The 25631-nt window shown below is 37.0% G+C and overlaps 1 protein-coding gene across 3 annotated transcripts in view; it reads right to left on the bottom strand.

Moving 5' to 3' along the window:
* The window catches only part of ARHGAP24 (Rho GTPase activating protein 24), a 529930-nt gene that overhangs the window by 85536 nt on the left and 418763 nt on the right, over nt 1-25631 (bottom strand). For all 3 annotated transcript variants that reach the window (XM_007999132.3, XM_007999137.3, XM_007999134.3), the window contains one exon: nt 635-757. In XM_007999132.3, the coding sequence (XP_007997323.2) occupies nt 635-757 (123 nt within the window). The remainder of the gene's footprint in view (nt 1-634; nt 758-25631) is intronic.

The following is a 25631-nucleotide window of genomic DNA, read 5'->3' as shown; positions in this document are numbered from 1 at the left end:
TTCTATTTTCTATTTTTTGGCATACCAAGATCACATCTTTAATCTTTTCTTCCTTTGTTTAATTCTATTCATAGCATCTTTTTAGCTCATTCTTGACATGGTGCATTCTCAATCCGATGTTAACTCAAACCTTTTAAATCTTACTTTCAAATTTACAAACACTTAACTGATCTGAAGCATGTTTTTACTCCAATAATCATCAGATTATTATCAAAAGTTGTGGCATTCCTCTTTGATACAATTGAGCATTTGAGGGCTGGGATATCTTCCAGAACCACTAGTCATAAATTTCTCACTTTATGTCTAGCTGTTCTTAACTAATCTAGTTTTACAGTGTGAGTCCCATAACTGTGTATTGTTGGTAACATGGGAAAATGCAAAACTAAAAAACACCCACCAATTTTTATCATTCAACATATTCACAGAAGAAGGTTCGTCATTAATGATACATGATGTAAATTAAACCTGCAGGATTTTCAAAGATATATGTCTAAAAATAATGTTGAACAATTTACAATTTATTTTAACATTCACCCCCTTGAATACAGGAGCTAATAGTAGCATTCGCTGGGGGAAAGGGATGAACAGGTTTGCTCTACCTTTCTGTTTTTCCATGATTTTAAAGTACACTCACCTCCTCCAAAAGGTCCCCATATGACTCGGCGGATGGACTTCACCCAGTCTTCCATATCATTCTGGGTGCTTGCCATGAGGAGGTAGCTCTCATGATTTGCTGTCATCCGATCTCGATCGCCTCCTGTGAAAACACAGTAACACATGCAGCTGAGGTTGCATCCAGAGATTCCTCATCAACAGCCTCCAGAGGAACCCCTGAAACAAAGACTGTGCCTAAGACAGCCCATACTAAGTTCTACCCAATGAATTGAAATATTTACCATGGTGTCTGAGTGGAAAGAAAAATTTTAAAAAGGAGAGACTCTTATGTTTTCAGGAGAAAGCTGGAGAACAAATGTCATTTTCTAAACAAAGCCTGGGTTTTTTTGTCTGCATAAAAAGGTCTGCATCAGTTCGTAATCCAATCTATTCACTCGAAGCTGCTGAACAGGGAGAAATAGCAAAAACAAAATGAAAGACAGAGAAGACAGAAAAGTGGTCCACAGAGCTTGGCCTTTCATTTGAAGCAAGCATGAAACAGTCTGAGCTCTGCATAGTGCACACACACACAGGCCACCAGGACATCGTGATTGGATATGGAAGTTACAGGAAAGAGTAAAGAGCCACATGCAACGACTTTGACCCAGAGGTTCTTCTTTACGCCTCTGTTCTGGAAGAGGAACCTCATCCCCTGAGATCACAACTTCAGGAAGGCAAACGAAGAGGAGGCAGGGAAGAAGAAGACATGCCTGGACAGTCACAAAGGCCAGATCAACACCCCCAATGGCTCTCGCACCTGAGGGTGAGCTTTAGGAAACTCTGGCAGTGCCTCTGCAAAACCTTGATGGTTTCTCTAGTATTTTTCCCCAAAGAACAACTCATGAACTTTAAAACCTTTATCATCTCTAATATCAACTTTGAAGTGCTGGACTTCCAAAGCATGTAATTGAATTTCTTAGAAGTCTTTTATAGCGCATTTAAGTTTCCCCAGTGAGTTAATTTTCCCACTTACAAAACAGGGATAACCATATTTGACCTTGAAACAGGTCTTGAGGCATGGTTTCGTTATACCTTTTATGTTTAAAGGAGTATTTCTGAAGACAAGTATCAGAGCCTGCACCCCTTCACTGTCTTTGAAAATAGTGGTGCTCACAGAAGGAATAATTAAAGAAATAGAATAGTATTTAACGGGATCCTGATAATATGTTAATATACTAACTTCTAAGGTACTCAAATATCTATCAACATTTAATTTTCATGCAGTGTTGTATACTTGATCCCTTGGGTTGAATTAATTCATATCTGAGTGTTTTGTTTGGTTAAGATGTTGTTTGTTTGTAAGTGGATCTAAATCCTTTCACAAGGAACTTGCAGGCTCCAGTTTACAACAGGCACCACGCTCTCTGTTATTTCACACTCAATATGGTTCACACATAGTTCTGAAAGTTACAGGCATTAGAGTTTGTGACCTCTAAATTCTATATGAATGCTGTATGTTGAGAAGGACAACTATTCTAGCATTGATATAAATTTTTGAAACAGGTGAAAAGTCAGAGAAGTGCTGTAATTTTAAGCCAACCAGTTGAACAACCAGTATTGGTGCATTACATTTTAATACAACTAAATGGGAACAGAGGAAGGGCTCAAAAATATATATCAAATAGGTTTCCTAACGTTGACAAATCTTTTGAATAAACAAAACTAGCCTCTTCATATTATAGCAAACATCTCACTACTAGGGAAACCGTGATTCTTTTACATGTCTAGTTCCACTCTAGGTCGATCATCAGCGATCCCCAACCTTTTTGTCACCAGGGACCCAGTTTTGTGGAAGACATTGTTTCCACAAATGGGCTGGTGGTGGGGATGGTTTCGGAATGAAACTGCTCCACCTTAGATCATCAGGTGTTAGTTCGATTCTCATAAGGAGCGGGCAGCCTAGATCCCTCTCAGGAGCAGTTCACAATAGGGTTTGCTCCTATGAGAATCTAACGCTGCCACTGATCTGACAGGAGGGGTAGCTCAGGCAGTAACGCTCACTTGCCCTTGGCTCACCTCCTGCTGTGTGGCCCAGGGGTTGGGGTCCCCTGCTTTAAACAACTTGTATCTGAAAAATCATAGATTTAGAAGGCAAAGAAAACCCACCTAGAATCACAGTTTTATCTTATATTAGCTGTTTGACTTCCGGGGAGTTATTTAACTTCTGGAAACTCAGTGATCCTTTTTTTAAAAAACATTTTGATTTTAAGTTCAGGGATACATGTTCAGGTTTGTTACACAGATAAACTTGTGTCATGGGGATTTGTTGTAGAGATTATTTCATCATCCAGGTATTAAGCCTAGTACCCATTATTTTTCCTGATTTTCCCCATCCTTCCACCCTCCACCCTCTGATAGGCCCCAGTCAGTGTGTGTTGTTCCCCTCTATTTGCCCATGTGTTCTCATTATTTAGCTCCCACTTATAAGTGAGATCACGCAGTGTTTGGTTTTCTGTTCCTATGGTAGTTTGCTAAGGATAATGGCCTCCAGCTCCATTCATGTCCCTGCAAAGAACATGGTCTTGTTCTTTTTTAAATGGCTATATAGTGTTCTGTGGTGTATATGTAACACATTTTCTTTATCCAGTCTGTCATTTGATGGACATTTGGGTTGATTCCATGTATTCACTATTGTGAATAATGTTGAAATGGACATATGTGTGCATGTATCTTCATAATAGACTGCTTTATATTCCTTTGGGTATACACCCAGTAATGGGATTGCTCAGTCAGATGGTATTTCTGTCTTTAGGTCTTTGAGGAATCAACACACTGTCTTTGATGTGGTTGAACTAATTTATACACCCACCAACAGTGTATAAGTGTTCCTGTTTCTCCACAACCTTGCCAGCATTTGTTATTATTATTTTTGAATTTTTAATAGTAGCCATTCTGACTGGTGTGGGAAGGCATCTTACTGTGGTTTTGATTTGCATGTCTCTAATGATCAGTGGTGTTGAGCTTTTTTTCATATGATTGTTTGCCACATGTATGTCTTCTTTTGAAAAGTGTCTGTTCATGTCCTTTGACCACTTTTTAATGGGGTTGTGTTTTTCTTGTGAATCGTTTAAGTTCCTCATAGATGCTGGATATTGGAACTTCGTCAGATGCATGCAAAAATTTTCTCCCATTCTGTAGGCTGTCTGTTCACTCTGTTGGTAGTTTCCTTTGCTGTGCAGAAGCTCTTTGGTTTAATTAGATCCCATTTGTCAATATTTGCTTTCCTTGCAATTGCTTTTGGCATTTTCATCATGAAATCTTCACCTGTGCCTATGTCCTGAATGGTATTGCCTAGATTGTCTTCGAGGATTTTTACAGTTTTGAGTTTTACATTTAAGTCTTTAATCCCTCTGGAGTTGATTTTTGTGTATGGTATAAGGAAGGAGTCTGAAACTCAGTCATCTTGATTATGCTTTATAAATAATTACACATACTTAGTCAATTTTTGTGAGAATTCAACAAAATAAAGTACATAAAAATACTAGCACTGTGTTAGGCAAAAGTAGAAACGTTGTAAATATTAAATTTATGTCATTTAATTATCTCTCACCCTTACCTACGCAAAAAGTAAATAAATTGATCCCAGAGATATTACATCTAATAAGTGAGAACAATTAGTCAATAGTAACGGGGATAGTCTAAAAGCGTTATTTTTCTTGATACACATATGCACACCAATACACATTAAAATTACATACTGCACATGTAAATATACTGTACATTAATATGCATATACATGACTGTATGAGATATAAGTGGTAGAAGTAACTAAATGGCACAATAAAAAGATGCTTCATTTGGCATGGTGCAGTTCTAAAAATTAATTGTGTATTCTGATCCTCTTATATCACAGTATTGAGCCCAAAATATTATCATTTTGAAATCAGAATATTGTAATTATTGTCTTTGCCTGAAGGATGCTTAGCAATTCAGAGAGCAATATCCTGCTGTGTCACTCCAGGCCTAGTAATTAGAGTGAGTGGCAGCCGCTACAGTGTGTATCTGCCTGAAAGCAGAAGAAAAATAATGATATGCACAACTGGCCATTATCCCCTGACTTTTCATTTGATGCTTTATCTCTGCCAATGGTGCTGCATGTCTGACGCTGAATCTCATTTAGACTGCCAATCACAGATACAAAATCCCATCTGTGAATTTCATCTATGGATCTAGATCTTCATTCCTCATTTTAATAGCAAGGGGTGGGGCATGATTTAGAAAAACTTTTTGTATGATTCTTCATGTAAATATAGACTTATTACTAAAGGTGTGACTAAACAATTATATAGATATAATTTCTATAGATATGAACTACATACTCTGTACTAAAAATAGGTGATTTCTAACTGAAAGTGCCATCTGTTCTAATGCATAACCCCTCGGTTCTAAGAGCCTGGCACTACCTTGCAAGTGAAGGGGCTTAAAAATAACCTACCAAAGATATGATATGATAAATGAATAAACTCGGAATTTTGACTTTCAATCATGTGGCTCAAGATTCACTCTCTTCTTTAGCGCTTTATGGGACTTAATGATCCGTTTAACCATTTCGAATAAAAAATTATTTCAAGAGGTGAAATTTTAAAAAGCAATGTTGAGATCTAATTATCACTGGAATGGTGAGAGTTTCCCAGTCTTCAATCCATATGTAATATGTGTGTGTATTATATCACATTATATTCATATTATGTGAACCAGCATACATTCTACTTTCTTCATTTCTGCATGGACATAAGTATCTTATGCAGTTGTAATCTTTTAAATAATACTACTTTAAATGACACTAGATTTGTTCACATTTTAAAGAACACATGTCAGAAAGTAGTATACAACTTTTAGATGTTAACTCTTGTTGGTAGCAATGCTTTAGTGTTGCTGTTAACACATCAAGCATTTATGATTTTGTTAACTAAGTTGACCACATCATTCAATTTTACTTGTTTATATCTAATTGAAGGTATTTGTACATTTTATTGAGATATTCTATATATTTGGATTTGACATAAATTTTTCTTTCTTAAAAATAAAATAGATCCTCTTAAATAGATGCTTGACATGATCAACTTTTATAAAAATTAAAGTTAGATTAAGAAAAGCTTAATGAATTTAATAGACTAAGAAATGCATAATCAAAAATTAAAAGGTAGGGTAAAGAAATCAATATAAAAAAATGCTGTTATAACTTCAAAGGTGAACTGTTTCCTCATTCCCAACTGCAAATCAGTTGCAAACTAGACTATTGTGCTATCCATTTTATTATAGACTATAGAAAAATATTTTAATCTTCTAAATAGGGTTAATAATTTTCAATCAGACAGCTATAAGATCTTATTTATTTATTTTTTTAAGTATTAAGTATTACTTTCCCCAAACTTAGTCTGGGACTTTATTCGTAGTGGAACTCTAGTGATAAATTGCAAGAATAAAAGTAAATTCTGAAGTATATCAGTGGGAAATTACTGAGAGAAAAAATATTTCTTCCCTTTTATGGTGACCGATACTTGAAAAACAAGCAGAGTTATGTGGAGCACAAGCAACAAATTACAGGCATGTATGGATACTGCCACTTCTTAATAAATAACAACAAAAATCATAAAATAGCACACGATTCACAAAATAAAGCTGGAGAACAAATTGTCCTCACATTCAATATTGTATTTAACTTTTTCATATATAGAGATTTTACTACCTGAAAATTGAAGAGTTTTGGTATGATTTGTTAAGTGATTTTTTTTTACACGTATTTCTTCCCCAAGGGTAATTTCAAAAATATCAGCATGGTAAAATTTCAATGCATTTTGTCAATGGAAAAGTTGACAAAATGTATTTTTCTACAATAATATATTTGAATATTTAAAAATCTGTAAATCAAAAAATCAGAATTAATTAAGGTCCCAGTGATAGTAATTATCATTTCATTTGTAGTCGGTACCACACAACAAACACATTACTAAATGTTATCTTCAATTGTTATAAAATTAATTATACATTTTGATTTCCTCAGTACATACTATAATACTGTTTTACATATTTCTTATATCCCCTACTAGGTCATAATCTGTTTGTAAGAAGAAATTATTCTATAATACGCAGCTAGTTTATGTTTAAGCTCAAAGTAGCTATAAATGAATACTTATTAACCAATTATAAATTGATTGGTATTTATTAATTATAATAAATTTCTAAAAATTAAATTTGGAAATGATTTGTTGAGAATCTGTCTCTTTGGTTATAGATATATAACGAATTGACTTAAAAATTCTACATTCTACAAATTACCACTGACTTGCCTTTCCTCAAACTTTACTGTGAAAATGTCTAAAATGGGAACAGTAAGTAAAAATTCTGCCTTGCTCAAACTGAAAACACAAATACATGCATATAAAAAGTATAGTGCTGGGCACAGTGGATCAGGGCTGGGCATGGTGGTTTATGCCTGTAATCCCAGCACTTTGGGAGGCCAAGGTGGGTGGATCATTTGGGGTTAGAAGTTCGAGACCAGCCTGAACAACATGGTGAAACCCTGTCTCTACTGAAAATACAAAAATTTGCCGGATGTGTTGGCACATGCCTGTAATCCCAGCTACTCGGGAGGCTGAGGCATGAGAATCACTTGAACCCAGAAGGTGGAGGTTGCAGTGAGCCAAGATCATGCCACTGCACTCCAGCCTAGGTGACAGAGTGAGACTCAGTCACACACACACACACACACACACACACACACACACACACAAGTATTGAGCCAGCCATGGTGGCTCATGCCTGTAATTCCAGAACTTTGGGAGGCCAAGGCAAGAGAATCGCTTCATAAGCAAAGGAGAAATAAAATCAGACAAGCAAATGCTGAGAGATTTTGTCACCACCAGGCCTACCTTACAAGAGCTTCTGAAGGAAGCACTAACTATGGAAAGGAAAAACTGGTACCAGCCACTGCAAAAGCATACCAAATTGTAAAGACCGTTGACTCTATGAAGAAACCGCATCAATTAATGGGCAAAATAACCAGCTAGCATCATAACGGCAGGATCAAATTCACACATAACAATATTAACCTTAAATCTAAACGGGCTAAATGCCACAATTAAAAGACACAGACTGGCAAATTGGATAGAGTCAAGACCCATTGGTGTGTTGTATTCAGGAGACCCATCTCATGTGCAAAGATACACATAGGCTCAAAATAAAGGGATGGAGGAATATTTAACAAGCAAGTGGAAAGCAAAAGGAAGCAGTTGCAATCCTAGTCTCAAATTAAACAGACTTTAAACCAACAAAGATCAAAAAAGACAAAGCAGGGCATTACATAATGGTAAAGGGATCAATGCAACAAGAAGAGCTAACTATAATAAATATACATGCATTCAATACAGGAGCACCTAGATTCATAAAGCAAGGTTTTAGAGACCTACAAAGAGACTTAGACTGCCACACAATAATAGTGGGAGACGTTAACACCCCACTGTGAATATTAGACAGATCAACGAGACAGAAAATTAACAAGGATATTCAGGACTTGAACTCAGCTCTGGACCAAGCGGACCTAATACGCATCTACAGAACTCTCCACTCCAAATAAACAGAATATACATTCTTCTCAGCACCACATCACACTTATTTTAAAATCAACCACATAATTGGAAGTCAAACACTCCTCAGCAAGTGCAAAAGAACATAAATCATAACAGTCTCCCAGAACACAGTGCAATCAAATTAGAATTCGGGATTAAGAAATTCACTCAAAACCACACAACTACATGGAAACTGAACAACTTGCTCCTGAATGGCTACTGAGTACATAACAAAATTAAGGCAGAAATAAATAAGTTCTTTCAAACCAATGAGAACAAAGACAAAATATACCAGAATCTCTGGGACATAGATAAAGTAGGGTTTAGAGGGAAATTTATAACACCAAATGCCCGCAGGAGAAAGTGGGAATCATCTAAAATCAACATCCTAACATCACAATGAAAAGAACAAGAGAAGAAAGGGCAAACAAATTCAAAAGCTAGCAAAAGACAGGAGATAACTAAGATCAGAGCAGAACTGAACGAGATAGAAACATGAAAAACCCTTCAAAAAATCAATGAATCCAGGAGTTGTTTCTTTGAAAAGATCAACAAAATAGATAGACTGCTCCCAGACTAACCAAGAAGAAAAGAAAGAAGAATCAAATAGACACAATAAAAAATGATAAAGGGGATATCACCACTGACCCCATAGAAATACAAACTACCATCAGAGAATACTATAAACACCTTCATGCAATAAACTAGAAAATCTGGATGAAATGAATAAACATTCATTTGTATGGACACATACACCCTCCCAAGACTAAGCCAGAAAGAAGTCAAATCCCTGAATAGATCAATAACAAGTTTTGAAATTGAGGTAGTAATTAATAGCCTACCAACCAAAAAAAGCCCAGGACCAGACAGACTCACAGTCAAATTATACCACAAGTACAAAGAGGAGCTGGTACCCTTCCTTCTGCAACTATTCCAAACAACAGAAAAAGAGGGACTCCTCCATAACTTTTTATGAGGCAAGCATCATCTTGTTACCAAAACCTGGCAGAGACACACACACCCACATACACAAAATTTCAGGCCAATATCCCTGATGAACATTGATGCGAAAATCCTCAACAAAATACTGGCAAACTGAATCCAGTAGCACATCAAAAAGCTTATCCACCACAATCAAGTTGGCTTCATCCCTGGGATGCAAGGCTGGTTCAACATATGCAAATCAATAAACATAACCCATCACATAAACAGAATCAATGACAAAAAACACATGATTATCTCAATGGATGCAGAAAAGGCCTTCAATAAAATTCAACACCCCTTCATGCTAAAAACTCTCAATACACTAGGTATTGATGGAACATATCTCAAAATAATAAGAGGTATTTATGACAAACCCACAGCCAATATCATACTGAATGAGAAAAAGCTGGAAGCATTCCCTTTGAAAACCAGCACAAGACAAGGATGCCCTCTCTCACCACTTCTATTCAACATAGTATTGGAAGTTCTGGCTAGGGTAATCAGGCAAAAGGCAGAGAAAGAAATAAAGGGCATTCAAATAGGAAAAGAGGAAGTCAAATTACCTCTGTTTGCAGATGACATGATTGTATATTTAGAAAACCTGATTGCCTCAGCCCAAAATCTTTTTAAGCTGATAAGCAACTTCAGCAAAGTCTCAGGAGGCAAAATCAATGTAAAAAAAAAATCACAAGCATTCCTATACATCAATAATAAACAAACAGAGAGCCAAATCATGGGTGAACTCCCATTCACAATTTCTATGAAGAGAATAAAATACCTAAGAATCCAACTTACAAGGGATGTGAAGGACCTCTTCAAGGAGAACTACAAACCACTGCTCAAGGAATTAAGAGAGGACACAACAAATGGAAAAACATTCCATGCTCATGGATAGGAAGCATCGGTATCGTGAAAATGGCCACACTTTCCAAAGTAATTTACAGACTCAATGCTATCCCCATCAAGCTACTATTGACTTTTTGCACAGAATTAGAAAAAAACTACTTTAAATTTCATATGGAGCCAAAAAAGAGCTCATATAGCGAAGACAATCCTAAGAAAAAAGAACAAAGCTGGAAACATCACACTACCTGACTTCAAACTATACTACAAGGCTACAGTAACCAAAACAGCATGGTACTGGTACCAAACACATGTATAGACCAATGGAACAGAACAGAGGCCTCAGAAATAATGCCTCACATCTACAACCATCTGATCTTTGACAAACCTGACAAAAACAAGCAATGGGCAAAGGATTCCCTATTTAATAAATTGTGTTGGTAAAACTGGTTAGCCATATGCGGAAAACTGAAACCAGACCCCTTTCTTATACCTTATACAAAAATTAACTCAAGATGGATTAAAGACTTAAACATAAGACCTAAAACCATAAAAACCCTGGAAGAAAACCTAGGCAATATCATTCAGTACATAGGTAGGCTTCCTGAATAAAACAACAAAAGCAATGGCAACAAATGCAAAAATTGACAAATGAGATCTAATTAAACTAAAGAGTTTCTGCACAGCAGAAGAACCTATCATCAGAGTGAACAGGTAGCCTACAGAAGGGGAGACAATTTTTGCAATCTATCCATCTGATGAAGGGCTAATATCTAGAAACTACAAGGAACGTAAATAAACTTACAAGAAAAAAAAAGTATCAAAAAGTGAGCAAAGGACATGAACAGACACTGCTCAAAAGAAGACATTTATGCAGCCAACAAACATGAAAAACGCTCATCATCACTGGTTATTAGAGAAATGGAAATCAAAACCACAATGAGATATCATCTCACACCAGTTAGAATGGCAATCATTAAAAGTCAGGAAACAACAGATGCTGGAGAGGATGTAGAGAAATAGGAATAATTTTACACTGTTGGTAGGAGTGTAAATTAGTTCAACCATTGTGGAAGACAGTGTGGCAATTCCTCCAGGATCTAGAACCAGAAATGCCATTTGACCCAGCAACCCCATTACTGGGTATATACCCAAAGGATTATAAATCATTTTACTATAAAGACACATGCACACGTATGTTTATTGCAGCACTATTCACAATAGGAAAGACTTGGAACCAACCCAAATGCCCATCAATGATAGACTAGATTAAGAAAATGTGGCACATATACACCATGGAATACTATGCACCCATAAAAAGGATGAGTTCATGTGCTTTGCAGGGACCTAGATGAAGCTGAAACATCATTCTCAGCAAACTAACAGAGGAACAGAAAATCAAACACCACATGTTCTCACTCATAAGTGGAAGTTGAACAATGATAACATGAATACAGGGAGGGGAACATCACACACTGGGGACTGTTGGGGCATGAGGGGTTAGAGGAGGGATAGCATTAGGAGAAATACCTAATGCAGATGACAGGTTAATGGGTGCAGCACACCACCATGGCACATGTTTACCTATGTAACAAACCTGCACGTTCCGCACATGTATCCCAGAACTTAAAGTGCAAATAACTAAATAAATAAGAAAGTGATGACTGATTTCTCTTTCAAGTAAATACTGACTTTTATTTTGGTCATGTTTTAAAAAAAGTATAATTGTGGTACATTTATTTTTCAGTGATTCATGAAACTTAAAATCTCAAATAGGCTAAGTTTATATTTCACTATCTTTCACATTTCTTGGACTTACTCCTTCGAAAGTGTGTTATTTGTGCTGAGCATGTCAAAGATAAGAATGATATAATTTATTATGTTTTGAATACTTGTTTCCCAGATTGCACTGGGAAGTTAACAGGATCTCAATTTAAGTCCAACAGTATATTCTGACTTTCACTTTTGTCAGAGGTTCAGAATCTAGTTACTTCCTTCACAGCATGTAATTACATTCTTCTGATAGAATCTTCCAAGAAATAAAGGTAGAACATTTTCTTGGCAGAGCCAAAGTATCTAGAATTTATGTCCTCTTCTAATTTAGTTTAGAATAGGTTGGGAGATGCGTGAATTCAAAGTATCTGATTGACATAGGAGGAAGGCTGCTATGAGAGATGGTATTTATATTCAGATAAGTGTTACTCCACCAATACTGATACAAAGTAGAATTACAAGAGAAAGCAAATCCTGATGCAATAATCCACAACATGTAGCAAATGGAATACCACTCCTTTAGGAGCAAGACAGGGAGTTTGTTGACTTACAAATGAACCTAAAACTAAAGGCATATTCTGTCCGGATGTCCCCTAACGGTATGGTTGACTTGAATACTGAGGAAAATTGGTGAGAAGTATAGGAATTCCTAATGGTCATGAAAGTTAAAAACAAGAAGGTCTCAATTTTGTTGATAAAGGGACAAAGATTCTTCATATAGAGGAATAAATGTGAAATTATAATGAACTTTATACTCCCTGTAAACATGGTGATAAACCCTCTATTGCAGGGTTACTCAAACTGTGATGAAAACTTCAGTCCGTATGTCTAAGATGACAGCAAATGACCTCGGCAGTACCTGGAAACTCGTTAGAAATGGGAATTCTTGGACCTCATTCCACACTAACTGAACAAAACTGTCAATGTGCTCCTGCAATCTGTGCTTTTAAGATGCCTGCTGGGTGATTCTGATGCATCAGAAAGATTAAGAACCACTACTCTTGTAAGATAATTCGCTATAGCAGGTAGAGGCTATAAATTTTTGAATTCATGTATTTCAGCCACACTCATCTTATTAGCTTGTATTCATGTCTTATTCTTTCAGTGACAGCCACTCAGCCAGAAAGTACTAAGCTTTAAAGCTATGGATCATATAACTTATCTAATTGCCTATTTGCATTGTAAATGATTAACCCTGCAACTAGTTCTGTGAGGACATGTCATTCAAGTTGAGATAACTGAGTCTGGCAAATTTCTGAGCCTCATGCATTAAAGATACCATACTTATATCAAAGCAAACATTAAGGTATTTCTCTTTGCATTGGAATACAGATTCATTATACCTCTTTCCCTGATGCCCAGAGTTTGATGAGTTAAATAGGACATTGAATTCAGAGAGACATGCCACTTTTGAAATCTGGATTAAAATGTTCAAATCCATTTTTAAAATTCCCTCAGATCTTACTCATTTTATTTTTTATTAATATTACAAATCTGCAAGACTCATAATATCAGATGACAGTTGCTGGGTGATCTACAGTTTACAAATTACTTTTATATCCTTTGATTCATTTGGTTTTTACAAGAAACCTAGGAGGTAAAGCAGAGCATTCATTCATTTATTCAATACATTTATTGAACACCTGTTGTTATGCCAGTCACTATTCTAGTTCTGAGGATACAGCAGTGAATAAAACAAAGGCGAGAGTTTAGGGGAGAGGTCTAGACCAAAGGCATACACTTGGAAGTCACCAATGAGATGATATTTAAAGACAGGGACCTAATGAGGTCCCCAGATAATACTGTAGCTATGTTGAAGAAAATTTAGTAAGCTAAAAAAGGAAACAAGAGAGGCTGAATGAAAATGATGATCAACAAGTCAAATGCTATTGAGAAGTAAATAAGATGAAAAGTGTGTGACTATAGACTACTAGATTAGGGAAAATGGAGGTCATTAGATTAGGCAACATGTAGATAACTGGATTAGGGAATGAGGAAGTTTTTTGAACAACCTTGCAAGAGCTGTTTCAATCTACCAGATCAGCACAAATGAAATTCTGCCTGGAATGTGTTCATAAGATTACGGAGGGAAACAAACAGAAAGGGCCAGTCTGAACAAATCTTTCAGGCATTTTAATGTATTAAGGAGTAGAGAAATAGGGGCAGCAATGGCTGGATGGGTGAGTTGTGGTATAAGGAGGTTTAAAATGAGAAATATTAAAGAATGTTTATATGTTCATGGGAATTACTCATTGGAGAGAGAAAAACTGATAATTTAGGAGAGATGAGGTTTAAAGACTCATCCATAGTTTTTTTTAAGCTATGTAAAAAAATTCTCACTCTTCTTAGGATCTTTAATAAGGTTTGACAATCCATATAATTGATTTCACCCCAAAGTATGTTACTTTAAAAACACAGAAAACGTCTAGAAAAGAATCATTGAAAGAAAGTAAAATAGCATTGAGCAGTTTTCTTCACAACTCTACCTGGGGGCAAAATAAGGAAGGAAGGTGGTTAAACTCAAATCATTTTCAAAGTTAAATTTTGCTATTTTTATTTTTAAACAAGTTTCAATATTTACTGAATAAGAGATCATTGGCAACTTTATTTATCTGGAACAACTTTCTTCATACAGTATCTCTTAGTGTTAATTGCTATGGATGCTAATTACCCAATTTTACATAGCAGCAATCTTAGAGAATGCGTTTGGGTATACACAAAAGAACTGATATTTTGAAATAAAAAACTATGATAGATAGAACAGAACTAAATTATTCCACTCAATGAATGACAACTAGTGATTATTGTAGTAGTGTAAAAATAAGAAAAACTCTAATTTGGGTTTAAATTTTTTTATCTTAAGCAATTACAATTGACTTGCAATCAAAACAGCTTAACTGTCCATTGTGCTTTGTCTCCCACAGTTTATGTCTGAATTTTCTGGATTTTGTGAGCTCCAGTGTATACATGTGGGAGAGCAGGATGTGAAATTTGTCTTATGGGACTGGAATTCAAACTCCACCTTTTAGATAAAGGCACGCTGCTTCATAGAACACACAACATTTGTATAATGTTTCAAATACCTAGTATGGAGAAAAATATTAGTATTTCAGGATTATTATCACTTCCACACCTAAGGATACTTGGAGATATTTTCTTAACTCATTTGATATAAACATATTTCAAATCAACTATGATTTCATCAAGTAAACTCTTCCTTCAACATATGTTGAAAATAATGTTCACCCTGTTAATTCTTCAATCTATGTCTAGAACTAGGGGGTCTCACTTAATTTTAATGGGTCTCACCCATTCCAATTACAAGTATTTTAAGACCCTACAAAAGGAGTGGAGACCAGAAGGCCACAGTTTATTTCCAAACTGACTGTAGACATAGAAGTTCCTATAAAGAATGTTAACCTGTATCTGCTTCTTAATACAAATGCTTGTATACTAATTTTAGATAATATTAGGTGGATAAAAATCTGAATTTCCTACTTAAAAGTGTGACTCCCAATAATCATTTGCAGGTGGCTAAAACTGTACTGTTGTAGTCTTATGTTTAAAAATTACAACAAATGAGAAAAATTTAGAGAATCATCACAAAGCTGAAAAATCTTAAACCATTTCAGCAACTCGTTTCCACCTCTCAAAATAGTCGGCAATGAGTTCCCAAACCTTAAAAAATGGTGACTGTCCTTAGCAAAATAAGGCACAAGGTCTTCAATGTTCTCATAAATATCCACTTATCAAGAAATATGGTAAAACTTTTAAAAGTCGCCCATGTTTTACATAAAATTGAGAAAACTGATTAGAAATGAAAACTCTTTAAAATTAAAGAGAAAGGCAAGCTGAAGTGTCTAGAAAATATTGCCAGGACTTTTCATTGTTTTAATTTTTTTTGTTTGTTTTTTTTTTTGGTTATGTATTATTGATGGCAGTGGCCGCTCCAGACAGCCTGCCACTGCCATCATGTGTGTTGTAGCAGGGAGGCGCTGCCAGAGCTGCACAAGCCGGCAGGAGCCAGGGACAAGTGAAGCCTGGGACAAGTGGAAGCCCCACCCCACTCGAGTTAAGGCGGGAGCTCCCCAGGTTTCACCGCAGCCACCCAAACCAGGCTGCAGACCCAGGCCTCTTGCTCCGTGGAGCAGGCAGGAGCCCCGCTCTCCTGGGTACAGCTGCAGCCATCCAAACTGCAGCTGCAGACTCAGGCATTCCTGCACTCTTGAGGACCCAGGAAGGCCCTCCTGCCCTCACAGGCTCGGAAATGCCTGCCCCACGCTGCCTAGCTTCTCCCTGCTGCCTGTGTCCACTCCGATCTCAGAGCAAAGTCAGGGTGGAGCAGGGTACCATGAAAGGCAGCGGGAGGCAGACAGATTCCTGGACGGAAGGGGGCGGGTCCTGGGTGAGGCCCCACCTTCAGGCCAGGGATGACCGGAAGGCTGGGGGCCAGGTTGCCAGTCTCGCCGAGGGATGGGAGTGGGAACTTGTGAAGCCTTTTCTGGGCTGCCCATGGCAGCTCATGGACCAGTTGCGTACACTTCCAACCCTCTGAGGCCCATGAAATCCCTGGGCTTAGTCAGAGCTGAGGAGATGATGGGATGACCTGCCTGCAGAGAGGAGTTCCTCTCTGCTGATAGCAGGAGTTGTAGTGCGAACAGCTGCAGAGAGGAGCAACACAGTCCAGGGACTCCTCTCTTCTGAGAACTGCCGACATGATGGGACGACCTGTCTGCAGAGAGGAGCTTCCTACTCCAGGTTCTCCTCTCTGCTAGGAGCTGAACACTCGTTGGGACACCCTGACTGTGGAAAGGAGCTACCTGCTGTGGGTCTATTGTGAGCTGTTCTATTGCTCAACAAAGCTCCTCTTCATTTTGCTCGCCCTCCACTTGTCTGAGTTCTTAGTCGCAGGAAAAGAACTTGGAACTGCTGAATGGCAGAACTAAAAGAGCTACAACACAGGGCTGAAACATACCCCTTAGCTTTCCACGTTGCAGGCAAAGAGAAGAAAAGAACTGTGGTCCCTCGGGGAACTCAGACTTGGGAGCTCCCCAGGCCAGCGCTGTGACTGCCTTTTTGGGGTCCTGTGGTGCCTGGTGTTTTCAAGCTTCTGGGCACCACTGCGTTCGCCGGTGCCAGCCAGGGAAGTTGCTTGCAGTGCACCTGGTCCAGCTGTAGCCTCGCTGAGAGTCAGTACCTGTGCCGGCAGCTGGAGCTGCTGGTCCCGCTGCAGCAGCTAGTGTGTCTGACCATGCAGTGGCCGGACCCCACGCTCACTCACACACTCCATGTCTGACTCTCCCTTGGCAGGCGTGGGATCCAGGCCAGTGGTGTCAGCCGAGTGCAGCCTGCCAGGCCAAGTAGGAGGAAAAAGCCCAGCAGGCCTGAGCAACTCAGGCAAAGGTGCCACCAGCCAGAGGTTTCAGGCCAGAAAAGCGACACCCCAAGGATCCTGTAACATGATCTTTCATATCTAGTACAAATAACTAATTATTTGAATTCTTATAGCTCTACAATTTTCTAGACACCCTCACTAAATTAAAATTTTATCTTTCCTGCTGATAGATTGATGCTGTGCATTTCATAATTTTAAATTAAAGAGTAATCAGTCAGAATCCACAAGTCAATTCAACCTAGCATTCAATCATTAATTAACACTTAATGAACACCCATGGATTTATGTAGCAGTATTAGAAGTCGGTAAACCAGTCGCTGTTTGGAGGCATCTTCTTTGATTCATATGTAATTATCGACCTAAATTTGGCTAAACTCCAAATACGGATTGACAATTCGACAGGCATATTGCTAAACTAAAGGCAACATTCCTTGGATAATATTCTTATTACCCAGTAAGATGTGATAGAATATTTGGTTAAACATAATGTAAGAAAAGTCACCAAAGAGGGAATAGATATGTGCAATCTTTCTTAATCTTACCTGATGGGGAGGAATGTGTTTACACACATACATACACACACCACAAATTAAAAAAAAAAAAAAAGAAAACCCATATAAATCCAGTTATTTACTGAAGTTTGTAGTTGAAAGCAAGTTTAAATCAAGGTCACTGTGTTTCTCTATGGTACACTCTGCAAACACCTCAAAGTTAGCAGGTTCAGTATTTTAGATAATGAAAAACCCTAAGCCCACTCAGAATACCTCAAGGAAGCAAGACTTAAACCTTTAACTTCAAAATCAGACCTGGAAGTATAGTCAGTTAAGCTGAATTAAGTAAAACCCAAGATATTTCTTGGCTAAATGATTAGTGAATTGGAATTATTTGGCTCCATTCATTACTTATTATTCTTTAACATGTCCACAAGCTAGACCTAAAGCACATTGAAACTCAGGTAGGGATGACCCTTGATGGTTTACAACATCCTGAGCATTAAAACTAATTATTTGAATAAGGCTTTCTTTCTTTTTCCATTAAGGCTTTCTTTCTCTCTCTCTTTCTTTCTTTCTCTCTCTCTCTTTCTTTCTTTCTTTCTTTCTTTCTTTCTTTCTTTCTTTCTTTCTTTCTTTCTTTCTTTCTTTCTTTCTTTCTTTCTTTCTTTCTTTCTTTCCTCCCTCCCTCCCTCCCTCCCTCCCTCCCTCCCTCCCTCCCTCCCTCCCTCCCTTCCTTCCTTCCTTCCTTCCTTCCTTCCTTCCTTCCTTCCTTCCTCTCTCTCTCTCTTTCTTTTTTATCTGAGAAAGCTTTTTGTTAGGTAAACAGTTCTTGATACTATCTGTATTTACTTCCCTGACTCCCTTGCTCTGGGATTGTCTGCGGCTGACTCTGTATTTTGACCAAAACTGACTACTCTTCAGAAGACTTTTCTACAGGGAACTCTTATTCAGAGTTCTACCATTGTCTCTTAGACTGGAAAAACTCCTTCACTATTATTAGAGCCATTATTATTACACTTTAGTAAGTAATCCCTTTGGAGAGAAGCCCCCTTTGTTGAGTGTGTCATCTTTTTCAGTTGGGACTGTGATACAGTTAAATTTGCATAAATGACATAAATGTACCTTTTTAATTACAACATTCTCCTCATTCCTAGAAGCCTAAATATCTAGCAACTTCAGTGCAAAGGAAAAACATAATAACTTACAACTAGTTTAATGCTACACCTTCTTAAATTTTATATACTTTCAAGACTGCCAAGGCACTGTGATGAGTACAGAAAGAATATATATTTTCTATCCACCAGGACCCTGTGATCTTATTAAGGAGACAAACCATGAAATGAGGAAGATGACAAAGAAGACATGAACTGAGCAGAGTCAGGTGTAATCATTTATGATACAGAGGTAAGAAGTATCATCTGCTAAGAAAATAGAAAATAAATATTGACTTATGTTATCAGGGAGGATGTTTTGAAAGCAGGGGAACTTGAAAAGTGTTTTGATAAATAGTCCCAAAGTCGAGATGGTGGTGTAGATAGGGAGAGGAATATGAGCACATGTGAGGATTAGTGTGCTTGAAGACCTAGCTCAAGTGTCTCTTCTGCAGTGTAGCTTTTTCAAGTTGAGTTGGCTTCCACCTGCTCTGAACTTCCTCCAGCTTACATCCAAGCTCTGAGAGGGTTGCCAAAAGAATTCTCTTTTGCCCCTTTTTCTGATTCTTATTTTGCTCTTCCTGTATATTGCCACCTTTTTCCAGGCTCACTGCTCCACTATTAAAGGATCCGCAATACAGGGAGAGTAGCAGCAAGGCATCATTTTTGGGATCAGTTCATCTTAAACAACACTATATTGGCAGGCAACAAACTAATGAAGAGCCATGGATACAATGGTAATTAAGACACAATTCTTATCCATAAGTAATCTACTGTCTAATGAGGGAATAAACAAGCATATAAATCTCCAATTTCTAATCCCAATATAAGCAAGGTCATTCTGGGTAAGTGAAACACTTACACATACACACATACACATACAAGCACATATGTACACACAAACACACAGATGCTCACACATGTGTGCACCTTTGCTGGTAATTATGTATCAGCCAATAATTCATTTGCAGAGGAGCTAACCCAAAAGAGAAAATGTGTCATGTTGAAGTCATTCAAGAAATCAATTTCAAAAAGAGGATGAAGTGCATAATCCCTGATAAATGTCAAGACAATACGTCTTTTCCTGTGGATATGTCTCCTTAGGTTTTGTAAAGTGATTCAGACGAGAAAAATATATTTGAACATTTTAATAAATACAAAATTTTAAATAAAATGAACTAGATCTGTTTGGCTATTTATTCTGAAGTTGGCAGTTACAGGAAAGCCAAATGGTAAGGTGACCACAGGAGGGCTTGCCCTTTTCTTGGAACCTAGAAACATACTAACACTAGGAACATATTAATAACTACAAAGGGGGAAACAGCATTTGAAACTCTGATATGGGAGCTCAGGGTTCACCTGAGGCTGAGTCCTTATTTCATAGCTAGATGTCTGAGCAAGCAAGATTTCGTGTAGATCAGATTATTTTTCCATTCATTTTGCTTCTAACGAAGATGAAATGAATCAATTAGTTCCTTCCATAGTCAGTCTCCATTTTTACTAATGTCTTCCCTTCTGCCAGAATTTAAACTTTCTCCCTTCTTTAAAATAGAAATAATGAAAATGTCTCCCTGATTTACAAATAGAGTGAACTAACAAGTGAGAGGAATCTGCCTAAGATATGAGCTCCTGTTTAAATATAAAAATATCTCTTCTTTTTGTCTTTCATGCCTCTCTTCATGTAATTTTGTTCATAAGTCAACCTGACTTCCATGATGCTAATAACTACACTGCCCAATGTTATGATTATTTAAAAAATATTAAAAGCTAGTAATGATGAAATTTGGATATCTATTATTTATTTATATGAAACATGGGTCAATATGGTGATTTTTGTTTCACTATAATTTTCAGGCATCTTTTGTTCTTAGTTTATGTTAGCTTGTAAAGCTAAAGCTAGGATAGTACAAAATTCAATAGCACCAAAATACTTGGTAATCAAGATAAATAATATTTTTATAATGTTAAAAACAAGTTATCACAGAAAATTCATAATGAGCAAAATATCAGAATTAAGATGGAATCACTATTACTGATTTTTTCTTTTGCTTTAAACTTCAGTATCACTGTGACTGATCCTGGCCTTTTTCATTTGACTATTATCAACCCTAACTAGTACCTTCTTTTTCAACCCCATTTCCGCCAAGTAAGTACACTATCTCCAGCCATATGACATGGGTGACCCCATTTATTTGAGTATAAGGAACAACAGAGTTAGTTATAAGCAGCTTCCTAATGTGAGTGGTGGGTTTAATTATGCTGGAAAAATCTATAATGTGTACTTTGTATGCTACCGTGGTTGCCATAATTCTGAAATATTTATCATAGGTTTTCACTATTTTCCATGAGAAGAGTGAAAACTTTTAATAAAGATCTGCATATTCTCTCTTTATTATAAGGCTCCTACATTTTACTGCTCCTTCACTAAACAATGTCTTTAGCCTCCAGCTCTAGGTTAAATACAGCTTAGTAGTGACCTTGGTGCCAACAAAAAAATGAGCTGATGGTTTTATTTCAGCTCCTTCTTGGCAGATGTCCAGCGTTCTAATTTGTACCCAGGTGACAGTGCCATGAACAAACCAAGGTGAAACAACTATGAAAAGTAACCCAAGTGCACAATTTGAGATCATCCACATACTTGAAACCAAGTATATAAAGTTTTTTTTGCCTTGCATCTTTAAATATGGGGGTGGGAGAAACTGACTGCTTCTGACAGTCCTACTATGCAATTTATTATCATTTAAGGTAAAGTGCTCTTCATATGCATTTAGGAGTAAGGTGCAACAATAAATTAATGTGCAACAGAAGCTTAGGGGGAAGACTGATGCTCAATGGAAAACAAATGCAAGGGAATTCTCTTTCCACACAGAACTTGTGGAAGCATGGTTCTTCATTCACTTGCAGACATTTTCAAGGAAACTTACTGAGCGAATTGCACAGTGCTATTTTCCAAAAAGGAAGGAAAAATAGGAACAAGAGAGGAAAGGATGAATGAAGGAAGAAACATGGGGAAGTGAGTATATGGTGTGAACATTGATATAGTATGTAAGAGTTTATTATCACAATTTTTTCATGTCAAAAAATAGATTGTCTTTTCTGAAAGTATGAGAAGATTTGAAAACAATCTCTTGTACTTAAACGGGATCATGTGTATAATATGCCTAGCTTAGTGACTGGCCCATATGACCTGAAAAAATGCTGGTTAGTAAATCACCTCTCACCCTTCTTTCTCCTCTTTTCAGTAATGTAAAACAAATAATACTTTGCCTTTAAAAAAATATTTCCAATAGGGTGGAAATGCATCCTTTCTTAGATTTTGACCCTATCTGTACCTCTATATCCAGACTTCTTTAGTGTTTTGTTTTTTTTTTTTTTTTTTTTTTTTGGTAATGGAAGAAAAAAGCAAATTAAATGTAATTCAAATTGCTTTGAGCATATTAAATTAAATTAAATACCAAGTAACCAATCTTGAAAAGTCTTTTGTCCCCTGAGCATTACATTGTTTCATTCCACAATTAAAGGCAACAATCGCATTTGTAATTTGTTTTTTATACCAGTCTGTTTTCGGGTTTTGTGATATGAAAAAGATCATTCACCAACAAAATGCATTTACTTGCAAATTTTAATTCAGCAGATATTTAATAATGCCTGAACAAGAGCACTTTTAGTAGTTTAGCTTCATATAAATTGCCACCTAAATAACTGTAACAAATCATTTGTTTTGCATATTTTGCTTTCTTTCTAATTATTTCATCCAATAAAAAAACACAAAAATTGGGTAAATCCTTGGTATTTCATTTCTGGATGCCATATTAGGTAATACAAATATTTCATTCACAGGTAATACAAATTATTATTCGCCAAAAAATAATTTTCAGTTTTGAATGTTGCACATTCTCAAAGGCATATTGCATTAAAAATTGGTAGTAATGTGAATAACACTTTAAATCTTGTCAAATTTCATTTAATAGCACTTCTCAAAGATGTTTGATATAGTTTGTATATTTGTCTCTGCACAAATCACATCCTGAATTGCAATCCTCAATGTTGGAGGTGGGGCCTGCGTGGGAAGTGTTTCAATAATGGGGGCAGATATCTGACAACTTGGTGCTGTTACCATGATAGTGAGTTCTCAAAAAAAATGTAGTTATTTAAAAATGTGTTGCACTTTCCACTCCATCTCCCCATCCCCTCACTCCTGGTTTCACCATGTAAACTGCCTGCTCCTGGTTCACTTTCTGCCATGAGTAAAAGCTCCCTGAGGTCTCCTTAGAAGCAGATGCTGCTATGCTTCCTGTACAGCCTGCAGGATCATGAGCCAATTAAACCTGTTTTCTTATAAATTATCCAGTCTCAGGTATTTCTTCCAGCAATGCAAGAATGGCCTAATACAACATTCTTGGAAAAATAGGCTTCATGGCCTAATTAGAGATTGCACATGATCAAAAGTCATCCAGAATGAAATACATGTGAAAAACCATAGGTTGAAACAAGATAAACAGTTTCTTTTTTTTTCCCCCTCTCTGCAGGACTTCCCAAAGTCTTCATATTTAGAAATATTAAAACTCAAGAAAGGACAATATACAGAGACTCCCTTACATACTTCCGTATGAAACTTTTCTTTGCAAATCATCTTAAGAGACTTGTGCTTTATGGAATATACTTTGGGAAATATTGATTTTCATGCCAGCCACTATATGATACTGATGCCTGCAGTGCACATAAAAATTATCTGAGGGAAGATTTTAAACAATTGGGGTGCCTGGGTCCAATTCAGATCAAGTGAATTAGAAACTCTAAGGACACAGCCTAGAAAATTATATATTTTTTAAAGCTCTAAGGTAATTTTAGTGTTTTAAATATCCTTGTTTTTTTTATATAAAGAATGCTTTAAAATGTAAAGAGTTTTAGAGTTGTACATTGTAGCAGCTTTACGCTGCTAATGGAAATGTGAAATATATTTTTATATGGTTAATTTAGTATAATTTTTATAGCTTTTAAACTAAACCATTAGTGTCATTAGATTCCGGGAAAAACATATCAAAATATAACTGCCATATAATAATATAAGAGCTCTTAGGTGAACAAGCTATAAGATTTTTAATACAAACAAAAAAACTAAAAGCTCAGCTTTAAAGTGCAATAGCTAAGCTGCAGTAAAATCAAATCTAATATAAACCAGTGATCTTAGTGTTGCCCCAGGTCTAGCATTTATCAGAAAATGTTTTTAGATTTTAGATATTTTTGACCAAAGATCAAAGTGTTCAGTTAAGTAGAAAAATTCTTTGACCTCGTTCCCTTCCTAATATGGAATACAGAAGTGTATAAAATATCTCATTTAAGAAAAAACTCAACATGGTGCTTTTGATCTTGACAATAATTCAGAAGCAGAAATATTTTCCAATTCCATTCTCAGTTGATTATTCTTAAAACATACATGAAAATAATCTGTTTGTTGGAGAAAAATACAAAAAGCAAATCAGGATACAGAACAGAATAGTTAATACCTTCACCAAACCTGAGGTTAACTTCAACTAGTAACTTACAAGTTTTTACTGAATTTCAAAACTCTGGTCACATCTTGTGGCTGGGCACAGTGGCTCATGCCTGTAATCCCAGCACTTTGGGAGGCCAAGGCAGGCGGATCACCTGAGGTCAGGAGTTCGAGACCAGCCTGGCCAACATGGTGAAAACTCATCCCTAATAAAAATACAAAAATTAGCCGAGCGTGGTGGCGGGCACCTGTAATCCCAGCTACTTGGGAGTCACTTGAACCCAGGAGGCAGAGGTTGCAGTGAGCTATCACACCATTGCACTCCAGCCTGGGCAACAGAGTGAGACTCCGGTTCAAAAAAACAAAATACAAAAAGCAAAAAACAGATGTGTGATCCAGCCCAAGGGGAACATGTCACAAATGACAGGCCATGATTACCAGACCATGGAGGTTTTATTTTCTTCTCTCAGCCAACCTTAAATATGAGTGGTCATTTAAAAGCTGGAAGGTTATTTGAAACAGGGAACTATGGTGTTGTATCAATTTGCAATGGAATGGAGAAGTGTAAAGGCACTGGATCCACTCAATACGACCATTTGGGAACAAACTTCTTGGGAAAGAAAATATAATCTCTAAATGCCACAGATCTTTAGGCTATAGTTGTTAACCCTGTGCCCTATCTGATCTTTACAGAGATTTTAAACATCTTCAGGGGTTTCTACCACAATGGTGGTGGGACATATTAAATTTGCCCTGAAGAATAGGGTTCAGTCACTATCACCCAAATACCATTTAAAGTGTGGCAGATATGCAGCCATAAAAAAAGAATGAGTTTATGTCCTTTGCAGGGATATGGATGAAGCTGGAAACCTTCATTCTCAGCAAACTCACACAGGAACAGAAAACCAAACACCGCATGTTCTCACTCATAAGTGGGAGCTGAACAATGAGAACACATTGACACAGGGAGGGGAACATCACACACCGGGGCCTGCTGGGGGGTGGGGCACAAGGGGAGGGAGAGCATTAGAGCAAATACCTAATGCATGCGGGGCTTAAAACCTTGATGACGGGTTGATAAGTGCAACAAACCGCCATGACACATGTATATCTATGCAACAAACCTGCACGTTCAGCACACGTATCCCAGAACTTAAAGTAAAAAAAAAAAAAAAAAAAAAAAAGTGGCAGATAGATTCCCAACAGACTGCAAGTTGAACATTCTTGGAGGGGAAGTATTACAATAAAGAGGGTGAAGCAATTGGTAAGTTATGT

This window comes from Chlorocebus sabaeus, chromosome 7 (assembly GCF_047675955.1).
Source record: "Chlorocebus sabaeus isolate Y175 chromosome 7, mChlSab1.0.hap1, whole genome shotgun sequence".
Classification (NCBI taxonomy): domain Eukaryota; kingdom Metazoa; phylum Chordata; class Mammalia; order Primates; family Cercopithecidae; genus Chlorocebus; species Chlorocebus sabaeus.
Note: the sequence above shows the minus strand (reverse complement) of the source record. Positions and strands in the feature narration are given on the sequence as shown.